The following is a 22,773-nucleotide window of genomic DNA, read 5'->3' as shown; positions in this document are numbered from 1 at the left end:
CGTTCAGTCTGTTATACTATCGCTTTAGTGACTTACACTTATAGCATGTATAATGTTGATTGATTCTCCTTGAATTGTCATTAATTTACTGTAGCGAATGTAGTCATACACTGCAGCATCGTCTGCCGCGCTTTGTAGGCCTATATATGTGTAGCCTTCTTCATTAAAGCGATGTGTATTCTTAATCGAAATTCTTTACTTCCCAAACCACCTAGGAAGGTTTTATGGAAAATACTGGATATCGAATGCAGAAGAGAACTTCATTATGGCGCGCAGTTTAACCTAGTGCCAGGTAAATGCAACGTATAGTGCACGTGTACACACAACAGTGGAAAATTTACACAATATATTGCTTTTCAGCCGGATGTAACGTGTTTCGTACGGTCAAACTTATTTATTTATTAAGGTACAGCGTACGTATGCTACACTAATTATAGTATCGCGTCGACAGACCATATTGGATGGGAGTGCTTTGTGCGCTCTCTATTGGTAAATCAATAACCTGCACGACGAACTCACTTCAGTGCTCAGCCAACCTTTATTCAAATAGATGACGTCATATTTAAATAGACTGGTAACGAGGATGATACATCGAACGGCGTGGTTTCGAAATCCACGTGATGTTTCGATCATTGTAATCAGTATATAAGCGTTGTATAGTAGGTAATCTCTTTAACTATACTTATGACGTAGGCTACTATATTAACTAGGGAGTTGAAGTTCTTTTAATTTAAACTCTTGAAAGAAAAAGAAAATCCCCAAATACAATAGCCAGGGTATCAATGAATCCCATCCAACATGGTCTGTCTACGCGAAAACTGCAAGAGGGTTACTGCGGCGTAGGGAAGAACATATGGAAGTCGTTAAGTCAAAATATATCCAAGAACTACCATAAAAGAAAATGTATACTTTGGTGACAAACAGAGACATCGGAAATTTCATACTTTCTTCCAAATAGCTCATATTGAATAACACAAGCTAAAAATGAAAGCCTTTACTGCACTAATATATATCTATATATATAGCGGGAGGCCCCGGGTTCGAATATATATATATATATATATATAAATGAAAATCGTAATGAGTTGGAAAATCAAGAACAGTGAAAAAACTTTCAGCCTCCACCGGGATTCGAACCACGGGCCTTCCGCTCTGTACGCGGACACCCTAACCACAAGGCTATGGACGCTGATTGTATGTCCAGAGGTTCGAAACCGGTAAGGAAGGTCGTAATTCCACTGTAGGCGTTTGTCACCTGTATCGAACAATACTAGTTGTGTTTTTGGTGACATATTTTGCCTTACTCTAGAGATCAAACATGATGCTGACCAACTCGAAATCATTTGTGATTCCTAAAGCCGGATCTCGAAAGAGATACTTTGAATATATATATATATATATATATATATATATATATATATATATATATATATATATATATATATATATATATATATATTTATGTATATATACATATATTCTTAACGGGAGGGGAACCCTCGTACCCCCTCCCCATGACGCATATCACCCAACGTTAATTATAGTTGTGACAACGGACTACACCATTAGCCTAATTACCGTTTATGTTTGCTGTATAGTTATGATCTAATCCCCATTTCAGATTATGTACAATTGAGTCTGTGGTGACTACATAGTGAAAGAACTTTATAATTACGCCTACGCTTGTAAAATCTACAACCTACAAAGGTTAACAATACCGATTCCCAGCCTCTATATAACAATTACCCTTAGTGTGCGACAAATCCATGCATAGTAAACAACCACAATAAACCTACTCTATATGAGATATACACCATATGGAATATAAAGATGGTAAAGGTGATCAAATAACTTTTCCACGTATCACACATGTGTATAAAGGTAAGTGTGTACACTAAAGAAGGTAACAAAAGACAGGAATTAGGTATAAAGTGCATATGTGAATCAGGATCATTTGAACCATAAAGATAAAGATCGTTGCTACACTGGATTGTGATAGTTGAAAAATATAACCAAAAGGCGCCTTATATACGTCCACCCATCCTTCACACCCCTCCTCAAACAAGTTTGCATCATCTAACTGTATACAGAGTCATTGCTAACGTGAAATTCGTCTTTCAGTATTTTTGAAATATGTACATTGCGAAAATGTGTAATACAGTTATCACACCGAAATTACTACCAGTCATACCAATTTTAAAGAAATGCTGAAATATGATTATCTTTATTCTTTTTCATATTAAATTGGTTATTATTCTCAAGCACAACTGCTAACGTCCACTATAACGATACGGCGATTGTTGCTTTATTTTAATTGAAAAGTTTTTTACCTACAGCCTCGCCGACAGCTATCCAAAGGTGAAAAGTTTAAGATGGCGCTATTGAGATTTCACGTCGCAAGTAAAATGCTACACATCTATCCTCCTGCATGGCATGGCTATAACAATTACAACAGGGAAGCGAAGTAGCCAGGAATTTGCAAGGGGGGGGGGGGGGAGTAGATTTTGGGATTGATGTTGGGGACGGGTCTAAGGGAATGGGGATTTCCCCCTCCCCTTTTGAGAATCTTTTGAACAATTATTGAAGGTCCTTAGATGCGATCTGGTGCAATGTCTTCCCAGTTTCATCATTATCATATTATATCATATTATCAGCAGATTTTGTTTCCGGTTTGAATTATTCTTTTACATGTTCGATCTTTTACATAGGCTATATATATAATATCAGAAAGACAAAAATAGTGCTCTTTTACAATTTTTTTCAGTAGGATGATTCTTGTTTATTGTCCAATGTCTGGACTTTAATACATTTGACGAACTTAACTGATGGACAATATAAACTTTTATATTTAGCAGTGTAATAATTATTTTCGACAGTGAAGGGGGGGCGGAGGGGGGGGAAGCCGCTCCCACCTGCCTCTCCCCTGGCTACGTCCCTGCAACAGGGTATTTATTTTTCACATTTACGTGAGCAGTATATTTCCGTGAGTGTATCAGATTTAAGACGCCTTGCAGTAAGATAGGAATTTAATAATTTACTATGTACGAGAAGGGAAGTTCATGTAGTAAGTCTATATCAATACATAATGGAACTGCTCTCGCTCTCTACTGGTATATGCAAACAAGTGATTTCAGCGAGGGTAAAACAGAAATGGGTTAGAATATTAAATTACAGATAGCGGCTAGCGCGCATCTATAATAATCAAGATGCGAAACTTAATCAAATCTTATTATAGAATTATAATTGACCCATAATGATGGAGTCGGGAGTCGCTTATTTGTCAGGAAGTAACGGCTTAGCTGAGAATAATCTGGACTCGACTAACCTGGATCAAAAGGGAAAATTAATTACTGATACAGCAAGCCATGTGAAAGATTATACGGAGATCAGGTATCATGCAAAATATAACTATAGTTTGTATTATACCTGCATTAATGAACATACAGTGAAAGTTGGTTTTTGATATTGCCTTCAGTCATATATAATGCCGATTAAAACTGATTTTTTTTTAAATTTGTTTTGTTAATTGTGAATCTCCGACGTTGTACACCAATCTTTAAAGAGGGCTGACCGCGAGTCATAGCTTAGTGTCTTGCAAAGAAAACTCCTATAGAATAGAAAATTCAATTTCAACAAGCATTTCACTATGGCTGCCACTGTTAAAGCAGTTCTCCACGTTATACATACGTTGTTGCAATGATATGTTACCTGTGGTACGCGATACTTAGGCTATACCGCTTTCCTTTTAATTAATTATCATGGTTGTTGAGATTTCCCTTGAATGTGATACAATTAGAGTTTTGTGTTGGTAGCTGTCAATGTATCTCAGCAGGGAGTTGTTTCCATAACAACTCCCTGATCTCAGAATCCAAGGTTCAGTTATCCATGGAGGTAAAACAGTTTTTACCTCCATGAGTTATCGAAGTACAGTGGCGGACCTAGGATTTAAAAGAAAAAACAATAGAGGGGTACGTGTGGCCCTGGGATTCGTTGAAACTAAATCTCACGGGGCCGGGTCTTGTCTCACAGAAAAAGATTGAACTTTTAGACGTGAAATGGTGCACTCTGAGGCATAGTTAGCTACTAATTACTTTCAATTTCTGTTGTGGGTTGAAGGGAGAGGGGGGGGGGGGGGGGAGGGGAGGGAGATACGCGCCTAAACTGTAATTTTCTAGAAACACGGATTTCCGTGAATGCTTTCTTACAATCGAATACACTGTAGAGGACATAAAAACAATTTCAACTCAAGTAACCATACATTATATGTCTCTCATTTTGCTGTTGCGGTCGATCTAGGCCTAGGCTCAATCTGTTTAGGCATATTATATGAGCTGTCTCACGGTTTTAATTTCTGTCAGCGTTTCTGCTTGATAGTGGCTGTGCCACTGTAATAAAGATTCAAAATCCATTATATTATCTTTAACTTGAAGAGGAAGTAATATCATCTTTCTTCCTATCAAGATATTATCCTATTGACTTTAATAAAATCACTTTGCGCCCGCGAGAATGAAATACGGATGAGAAAGACTCCAGAATTTGAGCCCAATCACAGCAGCAGCAATTCTATTATTAGACAATATTGACCTTGCAATTCTTCATATTTTGAGGCGATAATTAACATTAAAAGTCTATGGCGCTTGTAATATCATCGTGTATTATCAACTTTGATTGGATTGAAACTAGTGGGAGTGTGCGACAATGCTGCAGTTAACGGAAGTAATAACGCGACAGTATACAGACAAGAACATCACATGTTATTCCACTCACGAATAATAATTACTGTAGGCTAGCACTCGAAAAACAAACCAACTGACTCACGTTAGATTCATAAGAGGAAACTCTCAATATGAAGTGGATACTTCTGAACTTTCTGCATCTTTTTGTTCTCTTCAGTCACTGTACATGTGGAATTACCGTTCGAATATCCTCGAAGGATAATAACTACAAGAAAGATTGGCATCACACCATCAAGACTGCTGACAGTAATCTTGGTAATGCGAAATATTTCGCAGAAGGGCTACACACATTGAGTGATGAACCAAACGATCTCTCTCCAGGAAATGAGGCTCAGCCGTTTAATCTCTTCACCTTGGGTGGCACGATTAAGTACCCCAGCTCTCTCTTTGATGGCTCTTCTATTATATTCCATGCTTTCAACAATAAGTCTGCTTTCCTAGAATGTCTATGGACTTCGCAATATTCTTTGAATTCTTTGGTACAAGACTTTCCAAACAACACACATTTGGTGGTGATACCGACAAGCCTCGACCCCCTGTCCGATGCACAATGGATGCAAAAGCAAGTAAAGAGTGCAGTGAAGTAAGATGTGAAAAACATTATATCATGCCTTATTTTAAAATTAGGTTATCACATAAGCAATAGTGTCTTCAATATCAACTTTAACTATGCTAGGCCTAGGCCTAGAAAGTCAAATGGCCTTAGGCCTATATGTAACTTAAATGTAACCAAGAAGGGCTGTTCATGGTGAAACTTTGTACAAATATCTAAATTGAATTCTAATGGTGTCGCAAAATTTAGTTGACTTCAATGAGGCATTTATTTGTTTATATAAATATGAATATACTTTAATGAATAATTTGTAGGGTCAGGAGAGCCAGAAGAATACTTTTTTAAAAATTCTAACATTTGTATAATACATGCTAAATTATGTGGCTAATACTGATGACTTTAATCTGCACTGTATTATTTTATAGCCTTGACTGTAGACTAAGGGTATTTGTTGAATCATGTGTGTCTTATATCATTCCCATCGTCTCGACATCTCATCTCTGCCCCAGTGCCCCCTCTCCCTCCCTCCCTCCCTCCCTCCCTCCCCAACCAAATCATTACCCATCCTATCTTTGCCTTGAGCAATCATAAACACAATTGATCTTAGCAAGAAATAGGAACTAGCAAGTTCACTTTGCCAAATATGTATCAAATTAATGGCCTGGGAAAGGCATCTTAGAATAGCCCTTTCCATTGGCAAAGTTTCCTCTATTTAGAACGCTTGCACAATATATGGATAACATTGGCATCTTTTTCAGTTTTTTAAGCCTGGGAATCTGCCTCTGTTTCTCATCAGTGTCATAGTCTACACGCCCATTCCTCACTTTCCTCAAAATTAACATACAGTTTACAGTAGATGCTTTTTGTTATACCTGTATTCAAAAAGTTGCTTCAGCATGCACAAACAGTGGAAATATGTCATTACTGGATTTCAATTCATGTGCATGCATTTGTCCATTTTGTTGTTATTTTTTTCCCCCTCCCCCTCTCCCTACCCTCCCCCAATTGGTCAAGTCATCCAATACAGTGTCAGACTGGACGATTGCTAAAGGCTTGATCTTAAATGCTGGTGTCTAAGCATTTAAGAAGTGCCTTTCAATGCCGGTTACATCATTACACTTTTTAATAAGTTCAAATAGAACCTACTAGTCACAAATAGTTCATCCAAGATGCTGACTATGAAAATTACATGTATATATGCAGTAACTTTGCATTCTTTTCAATTGTTTTAATTTGTAAACTTTAAATGTCAATTAAACAAAAGAGTGATTGTTAAATTGCAGATATTACTCCAATAAGAAGGCATCCCAGTCTCTTTTGGACGTCACACACTTTGTCATAACGTCTCTTGATGAAGTCGGCAACTGGATTTCAGCTGCTTTTAGAGACTATGCTTGTTCAGATCATGGCTGTGGCTTGTCACAAGCTGTTTTCAATAATGGTAGGTAAAACTTTAATGGCCAGGGTTATTAAAGAATAATTTGTTCATCTACCTTTACTATCATATTTAATATAAAATAAGGTAGAGATTTAACATTTAAATGGAATGTGACATTATTGTTAACAGTGCAAGGTACTTTACAGTACTACTATGCATAGTTTTTGCTATGTAGAGTAATATCCACATATAATTCAGTACAGGCTCATCATCTGACCCAGAGATCTACATGGGTACAGTACAACCATTTTTGCTCGCTCCTTCCCAAAAGTGTTGTAAATGGTTCAATCTCAAGAAAACAAAGATTTGTGTCCCACACATTACATACTGTATATTATTTCATTCACAAAAAAGACCAAATCGTGTCTAATATCAATACACCACTCATCAGACCAAGTGCAAATTTTGGTAGATTTAGAGTAATAGTAAAAACGTTTTCATTTTGTCTTCACTTCCTTCCTGGTTCTGCATCATCAGATTGTACAGTGTCTTTAAAAAAAAAAGTACAACTTGTTGCAACACTGTGTTGCGGTGTAGCCCCTCCCATTCATTATCTTTGTCATTCATGATCAGTTGAGTCATTATATATCTCAGATTTCTGGAGCTAAACTACTTCTTTATAGAGAAGAATACGGTATAATTAATATATTGATTTAAAAGTTGACTTGTTTCGTTGTTCACATTCTGCAAAATACCAGCTGACCATAACTTTGTATTTCAATTCTGGAATACTTCCTCACACCAATTTTAAGAGAGAATACAAAACTGTTTACAAAACTACTAACAATGTCTACTGCAAAAAATCCTGTGTATGTTTATAATGAAAAGTAAGAGGGCCTGACGTTTTGATCCTACTAAGATCTTTTAACATTTAACTTTTAACAGGTTAACTGATAAAACAGACTAAAGGACACAGTATCCTTGGTATGTGTTTGTTCTGTTAGTCTCTGAAGAAGACATTCAACAAATAATTCTTTCACAAGATTCCTTTTTATCATGAATTTAATGAAAACTGTTGAAAATTTATCAAAATATGACAACAACTTTCTGCAGAATATTATATAGCACTTTTTTATCATAAAAAAATAAATAATTTTTTTAAATTTTAGATAATTTGTTCAGTAAGATTCGTTATGTGTAATTTGCCGTTGTCTGCAGGGTATTTTTATAGTGATAATGTTTTTTTGGTCATTTATGATATCATTTGGTACCCAGATGATGCTCTCAAACCTCCCCTCATCCTGAAGAGACTGGACTCAAGATACGATTGGCTACCGTCACCCGAGTCTGTCTTCAAGAACCAATCGAACGAGGTCATACATGCGTTCAGTGGCTGCTCAATAAACGCAACGGTCAACAAGAAGATTGCACTGGTGCAAGCAGGAGGCTGCAGTTACTCTAAGAAGGTAGAAAACTAGAAATAATACAGTACAATTAAATTCTGGGAGCAGTAATATTCCCACAGCGTCACTTGCGATCTTGGTTTGCCTTTTCATGTCAGTAATATGTACATCCCTCCTTCCCTTCCATAGTACAGTAGCTTCAGCCCGAATCTACAAAACATAACTCTGGAGACAAACCTATCATTTTCACACCGTTCCGACAGAGATGATGGTAAAACCTGTAACAATGAAAACTTGTTTGTGAATTTGCGATATCAGTCTGGAAGTCACAATTTTGTGGAAGGAATGTGTGTTCTGATTTTTCACATTTGAGTTGTCTTCTGCTGTGTAGCATTCATGGATTCGGTTATAAATCTGAGATGACCCAGTTCAGGTTTATTATCAACAGCATGCTGCTAGAACAATTTCTAAATATCACAAAGTTTTATGTCCTGCTATTTTCAAAGGAAGAATGAAAGAAACCTCGCAAAAAAAGAAAATATAAAAGGCAACTTGCCATCCTGTTTTGGCTTGTCATGTCAGCAATATGTATATCCCCCCCCCCCCCCGTCCCCTTTAGTAGCAGCTCGGCCGTACTCTACGAACATCTAGGCAAACAGACAAGGGAACCACCTAGCTGGGAGCTGGTTCTTTCTTTTTGTCTTTATGGAATTTATAAAAGCTTATTTATGAATTTTAACTGTATCAAATATTAGCTATGTAAAATATGAAGAAGCATGAAAAAGCTTGATGGAAAACTGAATGCTGTATTGCTTGAAATCCTATTTCTTATGAAATTCATTTTCAATAAATTCAAGACACATTTGAATATGACTAAGTAATTGCATCGCTACACAATTTTTCTTGCAAGTTTAATGACATTGCATTTAAAATGATGTGAGTCATTTGACATATTTTTGTACTTCAGTGCTATGTCACTTAGAAGTACAACGCACTTGTCAAACCATCACATTAAAGAACATCTTTCTCTGTGCGAAACATAAGAAAGTGATTTCCTGTATCATAAGTATATACTACATGTATGTGTGCCTACGAGGAAGGAAGTATGCTGAAATTATCAATCACATTTTAGTCTGCCTTATAAAAACTTCTCCTTTGCAGGTTATTTATAGACTATTGACTCCAAATGTTAGCCTATTAAAATTCATACAGACACATTAAAAAAAAAACAACATCATGGGGCAACTTTGACTGGCAATAGTATTCCCAGATGTTGAGCTGTCTTCAACTTTCAAGATAAAATCTCCATAAATGTGAACACTTGAAAGTGACCAATAGATATTGTACATTCTACCACAGTTGCAGGAAATACTGTGATGTCCTTTAAAGGGTGTGAAGCTTCGCGCAAAAAGAAACGTCTAATGCCGGTAATCTGACCTAGTTTTGCATGAGGTGTATTACAGAAGTGTTAAACACCACCATCAATCCCAGCAAATACACACACAGCTTGCTACCATCGGTAATTAGAACACTAGTGTACAGTCAGTACATACAGCTGCGGTCAATACCCACAGCACAGTATACTAATGATACAGCGATGGACATCTCAGGTCCAGCTAAAGATAACAAGGTATCACATTCATTACTGTCTGCATTTTGTAGCGACACGCACAAAACGTCACTTGCAAGCAACAGAAAGTTAACTTTTTCAGATGGCCACACGCGGTTTGGGGCGAATCTTCAATGCCTTAAACCTTGCATTATCTGACAGTAGTTCCAATTTTGCTATATATGCTGGTAAATGAAGTTGCAACTTGTTTAACATTTCATGACTGTACTAGAGCTCCCATGCTTTACTCACTGCCTCTTAGAGGGACATATTCTATTGGCTGAAGTTGATAGCTGAACACAAAATTGGTGGAATTCTTTTAAGTCTTTTGGTCAAAACCACTTAATAAGCATCTGGTTTGACAAATATATATGATTTTTCAAGATTTGGATGTCACTTTGTAAAAACTGTCAAGAGCAGAATGAAGATCATGTCGTTATGGCGATTGAGCTGAAAACTGTTTATGTTTATCTTTATAACATTAAAATCATTCATACACATTGTCTGCACAGGCCAAATATCCAATAAATCTTGCGACATGTTACTTAAATAGCAAGTTTAATACTGAATCTGCTTTGTCTTGATTGGCCATTATGAGACATTACCCACAAATACCCAGAGATCCTCAATTTTTAATCCATGCTAAATAAACCTCTGATTGTATAGCAACTTCAAACAAACAGCTTAAACTATTTTTGATAATTGATGTTTTTGTATGAATTATTCATCCAACTATAATGTTGACAGCATGGTGGCCAATTGGCTAAGGCGTCAAACTTGTGATCCAAGGATTGCTGGTTCGATTCCTGCCTAGTTCATTACATTGTGTCCTTGGGCAAGATGCTTTATCTCACTTTCCTCTCTCCACCCAGGGGTATAATGGGTACCTGTGAGGTAACTTGTCATTGGGCGCAGTATTTAATTGCTGCAGCCTGGAGGGATTGTCTCTGGGACAGGTTATCATTGACCAGGTGTTATATAACATCTGTAAAGCGCTTTGAGACCTAATCGCTGGTATACCGCGCTATATAAAAAGTCAAATATTATTATGATTGTTATAATGGTGAACTTTTCAGGTCAACGCAATGGAAAGCTCCGGAGCGATAGGAGTGTTAGTTTACGCAGAGTCAGGCCACCCGGTGGATGATATGAACTGTGTGGATGATGAGTGCTTCACCCCACCTAGCATTCCTGCCAGCATGATACCATGGGACAAGGAACTATTGGACAGGTAGGGTTGTAATTTAAACAACTTCTTTGTAAAAAGGTTCTCAAAATATTCAACTGGCAGATGTTCATTGTGTAAGAAAAGTTGGCATGTAAAAGATGGTCGGTCAGTCAGTCGGTCAGTCAGGGACAATGCCTTTACTTCTACAGGTACCATCATATCTCATATATCCAATGAGATTGTCTTGGTTTTTTTTTGTGTTCCGAGTGAGAGGCATAAGGAATCTGTGTGATGGTAATAGCATTTATGCCTGCTAAGGTGTGTGTGTGTGTATGTGACACGTACTTGTAAACACAGTAACTCAAAAATTTCATGGTTGGTATGCTGTTTCATCTTATTCTTATACAAGAACAAGATCATATCCTGTGAAGGTCAAGATAGGTCAAAGTCTGAAAACTTTGTAAATTCCTAACTCATCCACTAAATCAATTCAGTTACTTAAAAAAGTTGATACTCTTTTGTTGGGTGATTTAAACAAACTCAAGTGGCCCTTATCAGTTTTCACCCTCACGCTGAGCTTCAAGGGGTCAACAAGTTATCCTATATGGTCTTAGAATTGGCCTTTATCCTCTGTGATTTATACTAGATGACTTTGGCTTTAGCAGTAGGTTGTGAAAATATTTCACAGTATATAACAATGTCATGGAACTCTCATTCATTAATAACAATTAATAAAGGGATGATGGTTGGTGAAGGAGCTGATTTGCTAGCTCAAAGTTGGTAAAAGAAAATCTCCATTTGCCCATAAATCTATGTGTCTACATTTCACATAAGAAGACTGTTCTTACTGGATATTGAAACATTTTGGAATAAAAAATCTGTAGTGTAAAATCCTTACCAGGGATTATTGGTTAATGGCCCACATGGGAGTGTAGCAAATGAAACCTGAAAATTTCTGTTCTTTTCTGGTTCTCACTTAATTCTTGGACAAAATTAACTCACTTGCACTCTACATTAGTCATTTTGAGCACATTATACAGCAAGGAATCACAAAGCCAACTGGCCATCTGGTTAAATATATTTGTTTTTCTTTAACAAACCACAAAATTCTTGGAACTGAGATCATATCATGTCAAATGTAACTCAGAAATGTGCTGGTACTTTCATATTCATGAAAGTACAGACTGAAGGGTTTCCCCTCACCTTGTCTTTATATTTGTTTCGATATTTGAGAAATATTCTATGAATTGCAATTTTGGCTGATGGTAAAAAGTACAGAGCTGGCAATCGTGTACAGTATGCAAAAGAAGTCATAAGAAGCCAACCTATTAATGACATCAGCGTAACTGTAATGCTGGAATTACAGAAAAAGGGCAAATACAGTGCTGTAAATCTATTCAGTAGACTCCATATTGTGAAGTAATGAATGAAGAGCTCACCAATAAAAAATAAATAACAAAAACAGGAGAAAAAAAAGAAGAAAAACTGCTCTTTGACAGTTCAACTTTCAAAGTGTGTTAGACATTACCAATATTGATAGCATAGTTAATTTATGCCCCTAAGCCATAAAGTGAAGTATAAAATTTTCATCTTTAATTATTTCAATTTATCTTTCCAAACCTTAGACTATCACAAGGGGCTATCAACGTGACTTTTCAGACGACACCCAGCGATAATTTCTACTTTGCAGTCGATGCTCAAGGGCTCTTGTCCGAGTTTGGCTGGCTGCTGTATCCGTCCTTCCAGTTTTTCAACTGGCAAGCCCAATGGTAAGTAGGTTACATAGTGAAAGAAGTATCTACTTTATAGTGAAGAATGCTCTTTTAAATTTAAATTTTTTTTTTTTTAATAAAGCATAATTTTTTTACAGGAGGGAAATCGCTGGAAAACAAGAGAGTATTCGAGGTATTTTTCAAAAACTCCTCGAAATTACAAAGCCCAACGTTGAGATGCTTACTTGATCATGATAACGGCTTTGCTCAGAACCTGCTGCAACTAGTGGAAAATATGAAAGGTTTCCTCAAAACAGCTGAATGTGTGACCAAGTCCACGTGGGATGCTTATGTAAATGTTGAAACATGTTCATAAGACCTTAGAGAAACTTTGAGATCCATTGAGGGTGAATTCACACCACACAGAGAACAGAGTTTCTCAGGGATACCCTGAGGGGTCACTTCATTAAGACCCTCTCCTCATTAAGTTCAGGATTTGCAAACCTGTTGGAGCTATTATTAAGGCTTTACGTTAGACCGTGGTCATAACGAGACTACCCACAGAAGACTTCTTTGTGGAAGAAGGAACGTCTTCAAATAACATTATCATAGTTTGAGGATTAGAGATAAGGTAAAAAAGTGTGTTAGTTTACCAGATGTTGTTAGAGTAACTTGATGTTCTGGTCACATATATCTATGATGATAATGTATTGAATAACTTGAATGTAGAATAATATATTGAAACAGTAAATTACAATGTCTAGTTGTATCCTCAGGTCTGTTGAGGGGGTGGGGGGGGGACAGGGGTTCAGAGGTGGCTATAGCTCAGTGGCCTGGGGTCAATTAGGGTTCAGAAGATATTGAGGGGCCTGGGAATATATACGATAAAGAATAGTGTATTCTCACTTTTATATTATACTTAATGTAACAGGAAGAGTGCCCAAAAGGTATTGCTTGAGATAATTGTCCCTGGGGTCAGATGGGGGGGGCTCTTGGCACCTCTGTGTACACTTGCATACATTGCTTAATATATTACTACCCCACATACTCTTTTGTGACGACCAACTTTTACAGCTTAGGAAAGCTTAGATCAAAGTACAGATTGCCCGACAGTTGAACTGATAAAATTATTTAAACTCTGTCCCTGGATAATTATTAACCTAAAGAAGCGCAGTCTGTTAAAGCTGGCCAATATGCTTTTAAGGTCTTCAACATTGCCCTAGATTTGTGGATCATTCAAAGGATGTGTTTTGTGTTGGTAGGGTTGTTTCTTCATATTTGTCTCATGTATAAATAAATGATATATCTTTAAGAGGAACTGTTAGAAATTTTTTTGGTTCTGTTTATCTGTCTCATTGAAGGTTTAACTACCAAACTGATTTATTGGCTCGACTCTCCCAAGAGGCTCTGGTGATACCAGTCATTAACGGCTCCATCATGCAGGGTGACGCAGGTGTGGTCAGCACTGTCAAATTACCATCTATGGAAGGTGTGTTATATGTTTACTGTTATATGTGTTATATGTTTACATTGATATATGTGTTATGTGTTAATGTGTTATATGTTTACATTGATTATATGATATATGTGTTATGTGTTATATGTTTACTGATACATTTGATTACATGAAAGCATACTTTGTATTGAAGAAAACAGCTGGCTGTGACAAAGGCAAATTTTTGCAAATAACCAATTTGATCAAGGTGTCACTTGTGGCAAAAACTAAACAATATAATACTGTATACTGTAATCCAGTGTATCCACAATAATAATATAAGAATTTGTAAAGCGCTTTTATCCAGTTAAAAAAAACTGCTTAGAAGCGCTGCAGGAGCAAAGTACCCAAAATGGACACAACAGTCATTAAACAAATGGATACGCATTCATGAATAAGAACGTCTTGAGTTCTTTCTGGAAAGTTGACACATGCTGGATTGTTTTCAGATGTAAGGGGAGACTGTTCCAGAGCTGTGGAGCTGATCTAGCAAAACAAGGTTCCCCATAGGTGGAAGTGCGAACAGTAGTGGGAGGGAGATCTAATAGTGCAAAGATAGCCAATTCCATTATCTTGAATGTATTAACTGTCCTCTGCACTTACCCATCTTTGTGTAACAATTGCATTCTCATCTCTACCTTGGGTATCCTTTCAGCTCCTACTGTTTTCATCTTCGGAGATGTAAATTTTTTCCCTCCTCTTGATACGTTAGTTGAATCCCTATGTTGGAAACATTGTTTTGACTACTATTTGACTACGAAGTCAGAGGCTATATCTAACTAGGCCAAGACAGAGTCATGGTTTAGTTTTTTAAGCTTAGAAGACACTCTTGAGACATTAAAACACCTTTTTGTGAATCTAGTGAAAAAACCTTAACAGATCATTTGCACGGATGTATTTTTGTGTCTTGAGAGATACTTCAATTGCAAGCAGAACATCCCAAACTGTGCTTGATGTATTTAAGTATGGAAAAGAAACGTGCCAATCTGAGGTGTGAACTGTGTTGTTTTTGTCTTGTGAGAGAGATTAATTCACCTTATTCCCCTGTTTCCCAATTACTGGCCCAGTTGTTTCCACTGGATACAAAAATCTGCTTGTTAACAACAAATTAGGAAGAAAAAAGAAGATTTTCATAATGAAAGCTCTTTTAATGGCTTCACATTTTGTCATTTTCCCCCTATTAGGCTATTTTTAAACTTACAGACTTCTCATTAAGTACAGCAGACATTGTTAATGAGGCTTCATTTGATTTCAACTCCTTTGTTATTAGTTTGTTTTCTGTACTTGTTTGATTCTGTACTGACATTTTTGGGCATTAAATTTATGAATGAAAAGGAAAAAAACAAAACAAAGATATAGTCAGTATTGCAAAGTTCGGAACACTGCAAAGTTCGGACACCCCTAAGTAATACACGATTTCACCATGAAAACCTACAACAAGAGCCTATTTCACAAAAAGCTACGAAGCTACAGTTATTTTCTGTCCAAAATGACCCGTTTGCAAGCAAGTACTTACATATTTGTCAATAAAAGGCAGGTATAGTTTTGGGGTGTTTTAAGGCTTAGGTGTCTGAACTTCGCAGTGTCCATGCTACATGATAAAAGCAACCCTAGGAATATGATTTTTTTGCTCTAAAATGATTTCAGAGTTACTGAAGTATGACAAGTTTGAACTTGATGCCTCGCTGTCTTGTCCCGGAACCAGGGACGAAGAATGCCCTCCCTGGGACCATACGGTCCAACTGTATGTATGCTGCGATGCTGAGTCGCCCCTGTGTGGGCAAGAACTAGGCAGATGGATTACTCCATTTAGGAGGTAGGGTGGAGAAACCTTTTTGATTTTCTGGGGTACTCACTTACTGCCAATTAATTGATATGCTTGTGATTTGTAGACACATGTGTCAAAATTAAAAAGGAAAACTTTATTTTGAAATACTAGCTGAATTCGTAGTTTATGGAGTGATCATAAAGCTCAAGGAATTATTGACTTATTGACTTACTGAATGGAATATTTGAATTACTGATATTTTTTTGTTTCCCAAAGAAGAAGATGAACATGTTTGTTGTGTATTATAGAACTTTTAAGTTATGCATTTGTCACCAGGGCCAATGGTCTTGTAGTGAAATAAATAGAACATGTATCTGTCATTATGATCTCAGTAAGTATTTCCTCTGACCCAAACTTGTATATATGCAAATTAGGAAAGGCTTCAGTACATGAACTGTAATAGTGTGTTAGGCTTCGATGAGTGTATTAGTTTTGAAATATGTGACTGACTAGCTTTTCAACATGAATGTATGTATAGCAAACTAATGCCATACAGTACAGTGTTTTACCATGTACTTACATTGTTGGAGGTATAACATTACAAACACAACTGGCTAATAGTACTTGCTTTGTTCTTGTACTTACATTGTTGGAGGTGTTACATTACAAACACAACCAGCTAACCGTACATGACTGTTCATTTACTTGCATCTATTGGTGGTTGTTTATTACCAACACAACCAGCTAACAGTACATTCTGTGTCATGTACATGTATACCTGGAAGTGTTACATTACACACCAGCTCGCATTATATGTTGTGGCATGTACTTCCATAGTTGGAGGTATTACATTTTTCTAAAACAACCAGCCTGCAGTAACTTCATCTCTTCACCTCTAATTTTAGGAGGATTGGGAGGTGGTTGACAGATGTGACAGCCCTCCTGCCTCTTCTCACGTCAACCACATGTAACTTCACCATGAAAACAGTTCCTTGGGCTGCGGCATGGAAACCATCTTTAAATTTACGATTCTCAAAGACCTCGACGGGAGTTAGTTCCAGTAAGTCTAACACATGAAAACAGAGAACTGACTCTGAATCCATAGATCCATACTTTGATACCATAAGCCAGATGTCAACTTTTCAAAGCATGTGAGATTCCAAATTGACTTTAAAGGTGCTTTAAGTTTTGAAAGAAATTATTGGTATCTCAGACTAACAGAACTCTTTCTGAATCCCTGTAGCACACCATGTATGTCTGTTTGTGTGGGTGCATGTGTCTGTTGGCATGGGTGCTTGTGTTATTGGCATGTGTGCATGTGCAATTAATATGTGGTAGTTGGCTTTGGTGTTTGTGTGGTGCATGATGTGTTTGTTGTCTTGGTTGCATGTACAGTGCATGTATGCTTGTTGTCATGGGTGCATATGTAGTGTGTGTATGTTGTTGGCATTGGTGCATGCACAGTGCATGTCTGTTTGTTGGCATGGGTGCCTGTACAGTGCATGCATGCTTGTTGTCATGGGTGCATATGTAGTGTGTGTATGTTGTTGGCATTGGTGCATGCACAGTGCATGTGTGTTTGTTGGCATGGGTGCTTGTGTACAGTGCATGCATGCTTGTTGTCATGGGTGCATATGTAGTGTGTGTATGTTGTTGGCATTGGTGCATGCACAGTGCATGTCTGTTTGTTGGCATGGGTGCCTGTACAGTGCAAGGGTACACATGCAGTTTGTGTATGTTGTTGACATTGGTGCATGCACAGTGCATGTGTGCTTGTTGGCATGGGTGCCTGTACAGTACATGCATGCTTGTTGTCATGGGTGAATATGCAGTGTGTGTATGTGGTGTTGGTGTTGGTGCATGTGCAAGCTGTTCACTGTTACTATACTTTTGAGAAGATCACCTGGAAAAGAACCTCAACAATCAAACAAAAATCTTGTGATGTAATATCTGTTGTAACTTGTTAAAATGACAGAATACAGTTCCAGTTAGCTGATTTCATTCATCCAGAGTTCTGTGTCTATCGGTTTGTTCGTTATTGGCAAACGAAACCTTATTACAGTTTTTATCTTAAACACACATCAAGATGTATAAATAATTGATTCCTTTTATAATTTATTTTCCAAATTACTCAACACAGTCAGAGTTCAACCTGTGCCATGTTCCTAGTTTAATATTTGTCATTGGTCCTTTAACCTCTGCTTTGACTAATTTCCGACAGGTAGCGCTTTAAAACCGGTCACCATAACACCATTATTTGTTGGTGGAACATTTGATAAGAAATACAACCAAAAGTACCATCCCATTAACTTCACCATACCCAGTGATGTCAAACAGGTGAGTTGGTAACTGCTTCATAAGAAATTTGTGTTGCCAATTACCACAACAGATGTTAGCAATACTAACTGGGCTTGAGAGAATACACAGTAATATAATTATAGGACTATGTTTCAATATAAAATATTTTCTAGACTACTGTAATATAGTCATGAGTTGAGGCTTAAGGTTCGATATGATTACTTGCAAGCATAGAAATGTCAATAGTGGTTTGGTTTATAATTTAAACCTGTTTTATTGTCTTTTTGTTAATTTAAGGTTAAAATTGTGGCAATCATTACTGGACATGGGAGTGATGAGAAAGCAGTATCTGTAATGGGTGCATAGAAATGTCAACAACTTGTAAGAAGTTTGGTTTAGAATTGATACCTGTTTATTGTCTTAATTTGTTGATTTAAGGTTAAAATCGCTGCAATCATTACTGGACATGGGAGTGACGAGAATGGCTGCGGAGAATTTTGTGTGACATCTCATCATTTTGTGGTCGATGAAAGTCATCCCAATGTGGAAACATTCAACAATGCAGGTAAGCAGGAGCTCTCGATGCAATATTTTCACCATGTATCATCATCATTGAAATGTTGAGGTCGTTATGAGTAATTGGATAAAGGGTAAAGTGTCATCTACCTTGTTTTAGAAGTGCTTGCTTTGATTATCACATCTGCACCACAGGGATGTCTGTTTAGCTCTGGACTCCAGCGATGGCCACAAGAACCGATGACTGGAAGTTAAATCATGGATGTTAAATATGTATTAAGAGACTGACTTTGGTCAGCTTGCGGCTTTGATAAGCCAATGATGGCTTCTTCGCGAGTTCTTGCTTGCAGGAGGATCTAAAATACATACATACATACACCCACACATACACACATACTGGACCCGACATATCATTACATAACCTTATCATCTGATTCCTCCTGTGATATGAGAAATTTGGGTCTGTGTGGAATTTCAGGCATATTGCATCATCAATGGCGGCTTACTGTGCATTGTGGTTAGGCCTTAGGTAGCCAATTTTTAAAGCGAGCGTATTCAGTCCAACAGAAAGCGGTTAACTTAATATTAGATAGTTTTGAGGTTACTGAACAATATAAATTGTCTTTGATCCCTGCCTTTGTTATTCCTTTAAACTTCATTTAATTTCAGGACACCAAGCATCTTTATGACTGAGTCTTCACATGAGATTCTCAGATCAATTGGGTTCCAAGGTCATTTGAGGTCAACAGAAGTCTGAAAACCTTGAGAACACTATAACTCAAAATCCATCTAGTGGATGAACTTAAATAATATTTAGTATGAGGAAGCACCATATTGAATAGAACAAACTCAATGCTTTTTTCTGGTGAGGTGGAAGGTCATTTCAGGTCAACAGAGGTCAAAGTCTGGAAACCTTGTTAGCTCTCAAATTCAAACCATATCTTTGATGAATGGCTTTTCTATGTCACTGTCATTGGATTTGACCTTTGTTCTTGTAAGTGGCTGAGAGGGTTTGCCACTTCCCCTAATGACTGTTTTCTGTCATCAACTCTTAGAGGGGTAGTTCCTTTGCAGATGGTGAAGTTATCTGAAACTCTTTTCTGATGTTCTGTAACTTGACTTTGGGACACATTTACTTCAGTTGCTCTATCAATCAGGTGATTCCATATATAAACTTATGAGGCAAGGAATCACTAAGCCTGCCGGCTCTCTAGTTGTATCTTGGAATAATCTCTTAACTTTGCTTTGCCAGTGATTTGTACAAGATGCAAGTTATGGTGTTACTTAACTGCACACATTGTTAAAACTGGCGACAACAGATAATTATTATTTTATTATTTTCCTCATGTTTTTTCCCCCCTTCTTTTAGAAATAAATGGAATTCTATACATTCAATCTTCCGACATTCTTTATTTTACAGGTACGCCTTTAGGATGCGCCGAACGTTCGCCTCTCGGAGTCGAGCCCAACGAACACGGCACATGGCTCTACGGGAGAGACGGTTGGTGCGATGGACGGGAAGTAGATCCTTGGGTGTTCGACATCACCGATGATCTGAACTCTGGAAGCTCTCATTCGGTCACATATTTTGGTTGGTTCAATGGAACTGACCCTGACCCTGTATCTAATCCAGGAGAAATAATCATGTACTCTTACTTGGTATTCTATAAAGCCAAGTAAGGATAACACACAATATTGTATGATTTATTCTCCAACTGGTGGTTTGGTATTTTTTCTTCAACACTATCCGGGAGCAGGGTATAGCCTTTGAATTTGAGACATCAAAATGTGAGGCAAGTGTCTCATGAGTTTGGGCTTCAGCAGTTTGAAGACTTGCCCCAAACCGCATGCCGCGCTCTGAAAAAGTTAACTTTCCGTTGCTTGCAGGTGAAGTTTTCTTCTTGTCGTTACAAAATGCAGACAGTAATGAAACGTGATACCTTGTTATCTTTTATCTAGACCTGAGATGTCCATCGCTGCTATGTACACTGTGTTGTGGGTATTGACCGTAGCTGTATGTATTGACTGTACACTGGTGTCTAATTACCGACGGTAGCAAGCTGTGTGTGTATTTTCTGGGATCGATGGTGGTGTCTAACACTTCTGTTACACCTCATTCGAAACTAGGTCAGATTACCGACATGAGACGTTTCTTTGTGCGCGAGTCTTCACACCCTTTAAGGATTGTCAATATTGATGTTGCTCTGCAGTCTTGATAAAGTCTCAAAAGTAACAAGATGGTCGGGGAGTCAGAATGGACAGAGGTGTCGGTGGTACCACTTGAAAACATTAACAATAGAGGTTATAGGGGAATGAAACACATTTGCTACTACTCTGTGGAGCGTTGTGGTTGAGGCAGTGAACTGGAGATCTAAAGGATCGCAGGTTTGTGCCCTGGCCAGATCACTACATTGTGTCCTTGAGCAAGGCACTTAATCTCCATTGCCTCCCTTCACCCTGGTGTATAAATGGGGACTTGCGAGATACCTTGTCAATATAGTTACGTGCGCCGGTTGGGGCCGCACCCTATGGGAAGTTCCCCCAGGGGACACGTAGATGTGGTGCGCTGTAGTGCCCCAGTAGGGATTGTTTAAAATTGTGCTCACTGTGGTGTGTGGGTGTGACAAATTACCAATGACCAGGGCTTAAGTGTTTTCAAGTAGTGTTATGGGGCCTTGGCCTCAAACAAGACTAAACCTTAACTTTAATTTCTTTTTGTAACTTTCTGTTCCATCGAAAATTATCTTCTGCCTGAAATTATGAACACCGCATGCAGAGGAAATAACAGGATAGAGATTAATATATTTTTGTAGTAATAATTTTCTGTTTATTCTGAAATTCTGTACCCAATCTGCAGTGGTACTTTCGTGTGAGAATTCCATTACTCAAATTCAGTGTAGTGATATAGGTTTTTAAGGTATTGAATCCACTTAAAAGTGCAGAGGATGTATGGAAGTGGCAAAAACTAAGCCTTTCTGTGTGGTATTAAATTCTTCAGATCATGGTAAATGAAAATGTGTGGTTTAAATTTTGTGCCATCAGTACTTTGTGAAACATATGAATTGTTTAGTATCGGTCTAATAGAAAAGCTTTTAGTAGTGTCAAATTTGGTTTATAGATTTGCTGTCATCAATAAATCAGGTACTGTCTAAAGGAATTGTCAATAGCAAGCCTAAACACATCACCAGTTTTGTCACTGGACAGTTTTCCTTGAACAGGGTTTTTCTGTATAGTTGTAATTTATCAAATTCAGTCTGAATATGAGCATGTAACTGAATCCTAACTTAGACTTGCATTCCAGTCACTTTCACTTATCAACCTACTGCAGGCTAGGAGGATGCATGAGTATTTCAATATTATGGTAAAAGAGTTTTCCAAAACATAAAATTGTAATAATAACCATGAAGTGACCTTTTCAACTTTTGTAATGTGCTTTTTAGGGAAAAGCTAAGGTATCAGAATGATAAATTTTTTCTTTGTGTTAATTTGATAAACTGTTTGTAAAATTTAACAATAGAAATCATACAAAATAATGAACATTGTCCTCCAGTCTTTTGTTGCTTCTCAGCAATAACAATATGAGCGATATCAAGTTTGAGGTGTCAAATACCTTTTTAGTGTCCTAGTACCTCGCTTGTCATGTGCGACCTAGGTCATTGAGTGGCATCCCCATGCGACACGGTGTCTCTTTCAACCATTCAGTGACAGTGTCTAACCCAGGGGTATTCTTTCCTTGTATTCTACACAATCATATTAGAATAAGTAAAGATAAACTTTCACAGGTAGCATCCTACAGGGAGGGGGGGGTGTCAAGAAAGAGAGTGGGAGAGGAGGGGGTGGGGTTGGTAATGTGGTACCATATTAACACAGGTGATTTGGAACAGAATTCAGAGGGAGTAAGTAAAGACAAAGGCAAGGAGCATAGTGGGGTTCAGCAGGAGGGGGATGTTGGGCTAAGAGCCAGATTATCATCAGATTTCGTGGCTAATCCTGATTCAATTATCCACTTCAACACTTCCCCGAAAATCGTTCAGAAAAAAGAAAGGAAAAGAGACAAAAAGGCAAATAAGCCAGGACAAAAATATCAATTAGTTACTAAAGTAATTTTATTCTGGAATATTATACTCAAGTATGATG

At 37.5% G+C, this 22,773-nt stretch overlaps 1 protein-coding gene across 1 annotated transcript; it reads left to right on the top strand.

Annotated features, from left to right (window-relative positions):
- Positions 1-4,731: 4,731 nt before the first annotated feature.
- Positions 4,732-22,169, top strand: LOC139966696 (uncharacterized). Its single transcript, XM_071969980.1, has 11 exons — positions 4,732-5,319; positions 6,573-6,730; positions 7,943-8,133; positions 10,756-10,910; positions 12,473-12,616; positions 13,921-14,048; positions 15,702-15,870; positions 16,728-16,882; positions 18,044-18,159; positions 18,559-18,685; positions 20,057-22,169. The coding sequence occupies exons 1-11, from the start codon at positions 4,847-4,849 to the stop codon at positions 20,314-20,316; spliced, it is 2,076 nt and encodes a 691-aa protein (XP_071826081.1). The 5' UTR covers positions 4,732-4,846; the 3' UTR covers positions 20,317-22,169.
- The last annotated feature ends 604 nt before the right edge of the window (positions 22,170-22,773 follow it).

Source organism: Apostichopus japonicus, chromosome 4 (genome assembly GCF_037975245.1).
Source record: "Apostichopus japonicus isolate 1M-3 chromosome 4, ASM3797524v1, whole genome shotgun sequence".
NCBI lineage: Eukaryota > Metazoa > Echinodermata > Holothuroidea > Aspidochirotida > Stichopodidae > Apostichopus > Apostichopus japonicus.
This window is presented reverse-complemented; position numbering and strand designations above follow the sequence as displayed.

Bases quoted from the DNA above. Each gene is read 5' to 3' on its own strand.
- LOC139966696 (XM_071969980.1), top strand. From the start codon at position 4,847: ATGAAGTGGATACTTCTGAACTTTCTGCATCTTTTTGTTCTCTTCAGT. The intron at 12,617-13,920 runs GTAAGTAGGTTA...GTCTCATTGAAG, and splicing joins TTCAACTGGCAAGCCCAATG to GTTTAACTACCAAACTGATT. The intron at 16,883-18,043 runs GTAAGTCTAACA...AATTTCCGACAG, and splicing joins CTCGACGGGAGTTAGTTCCA to GTAGCGCTTTAAAACCGGTC.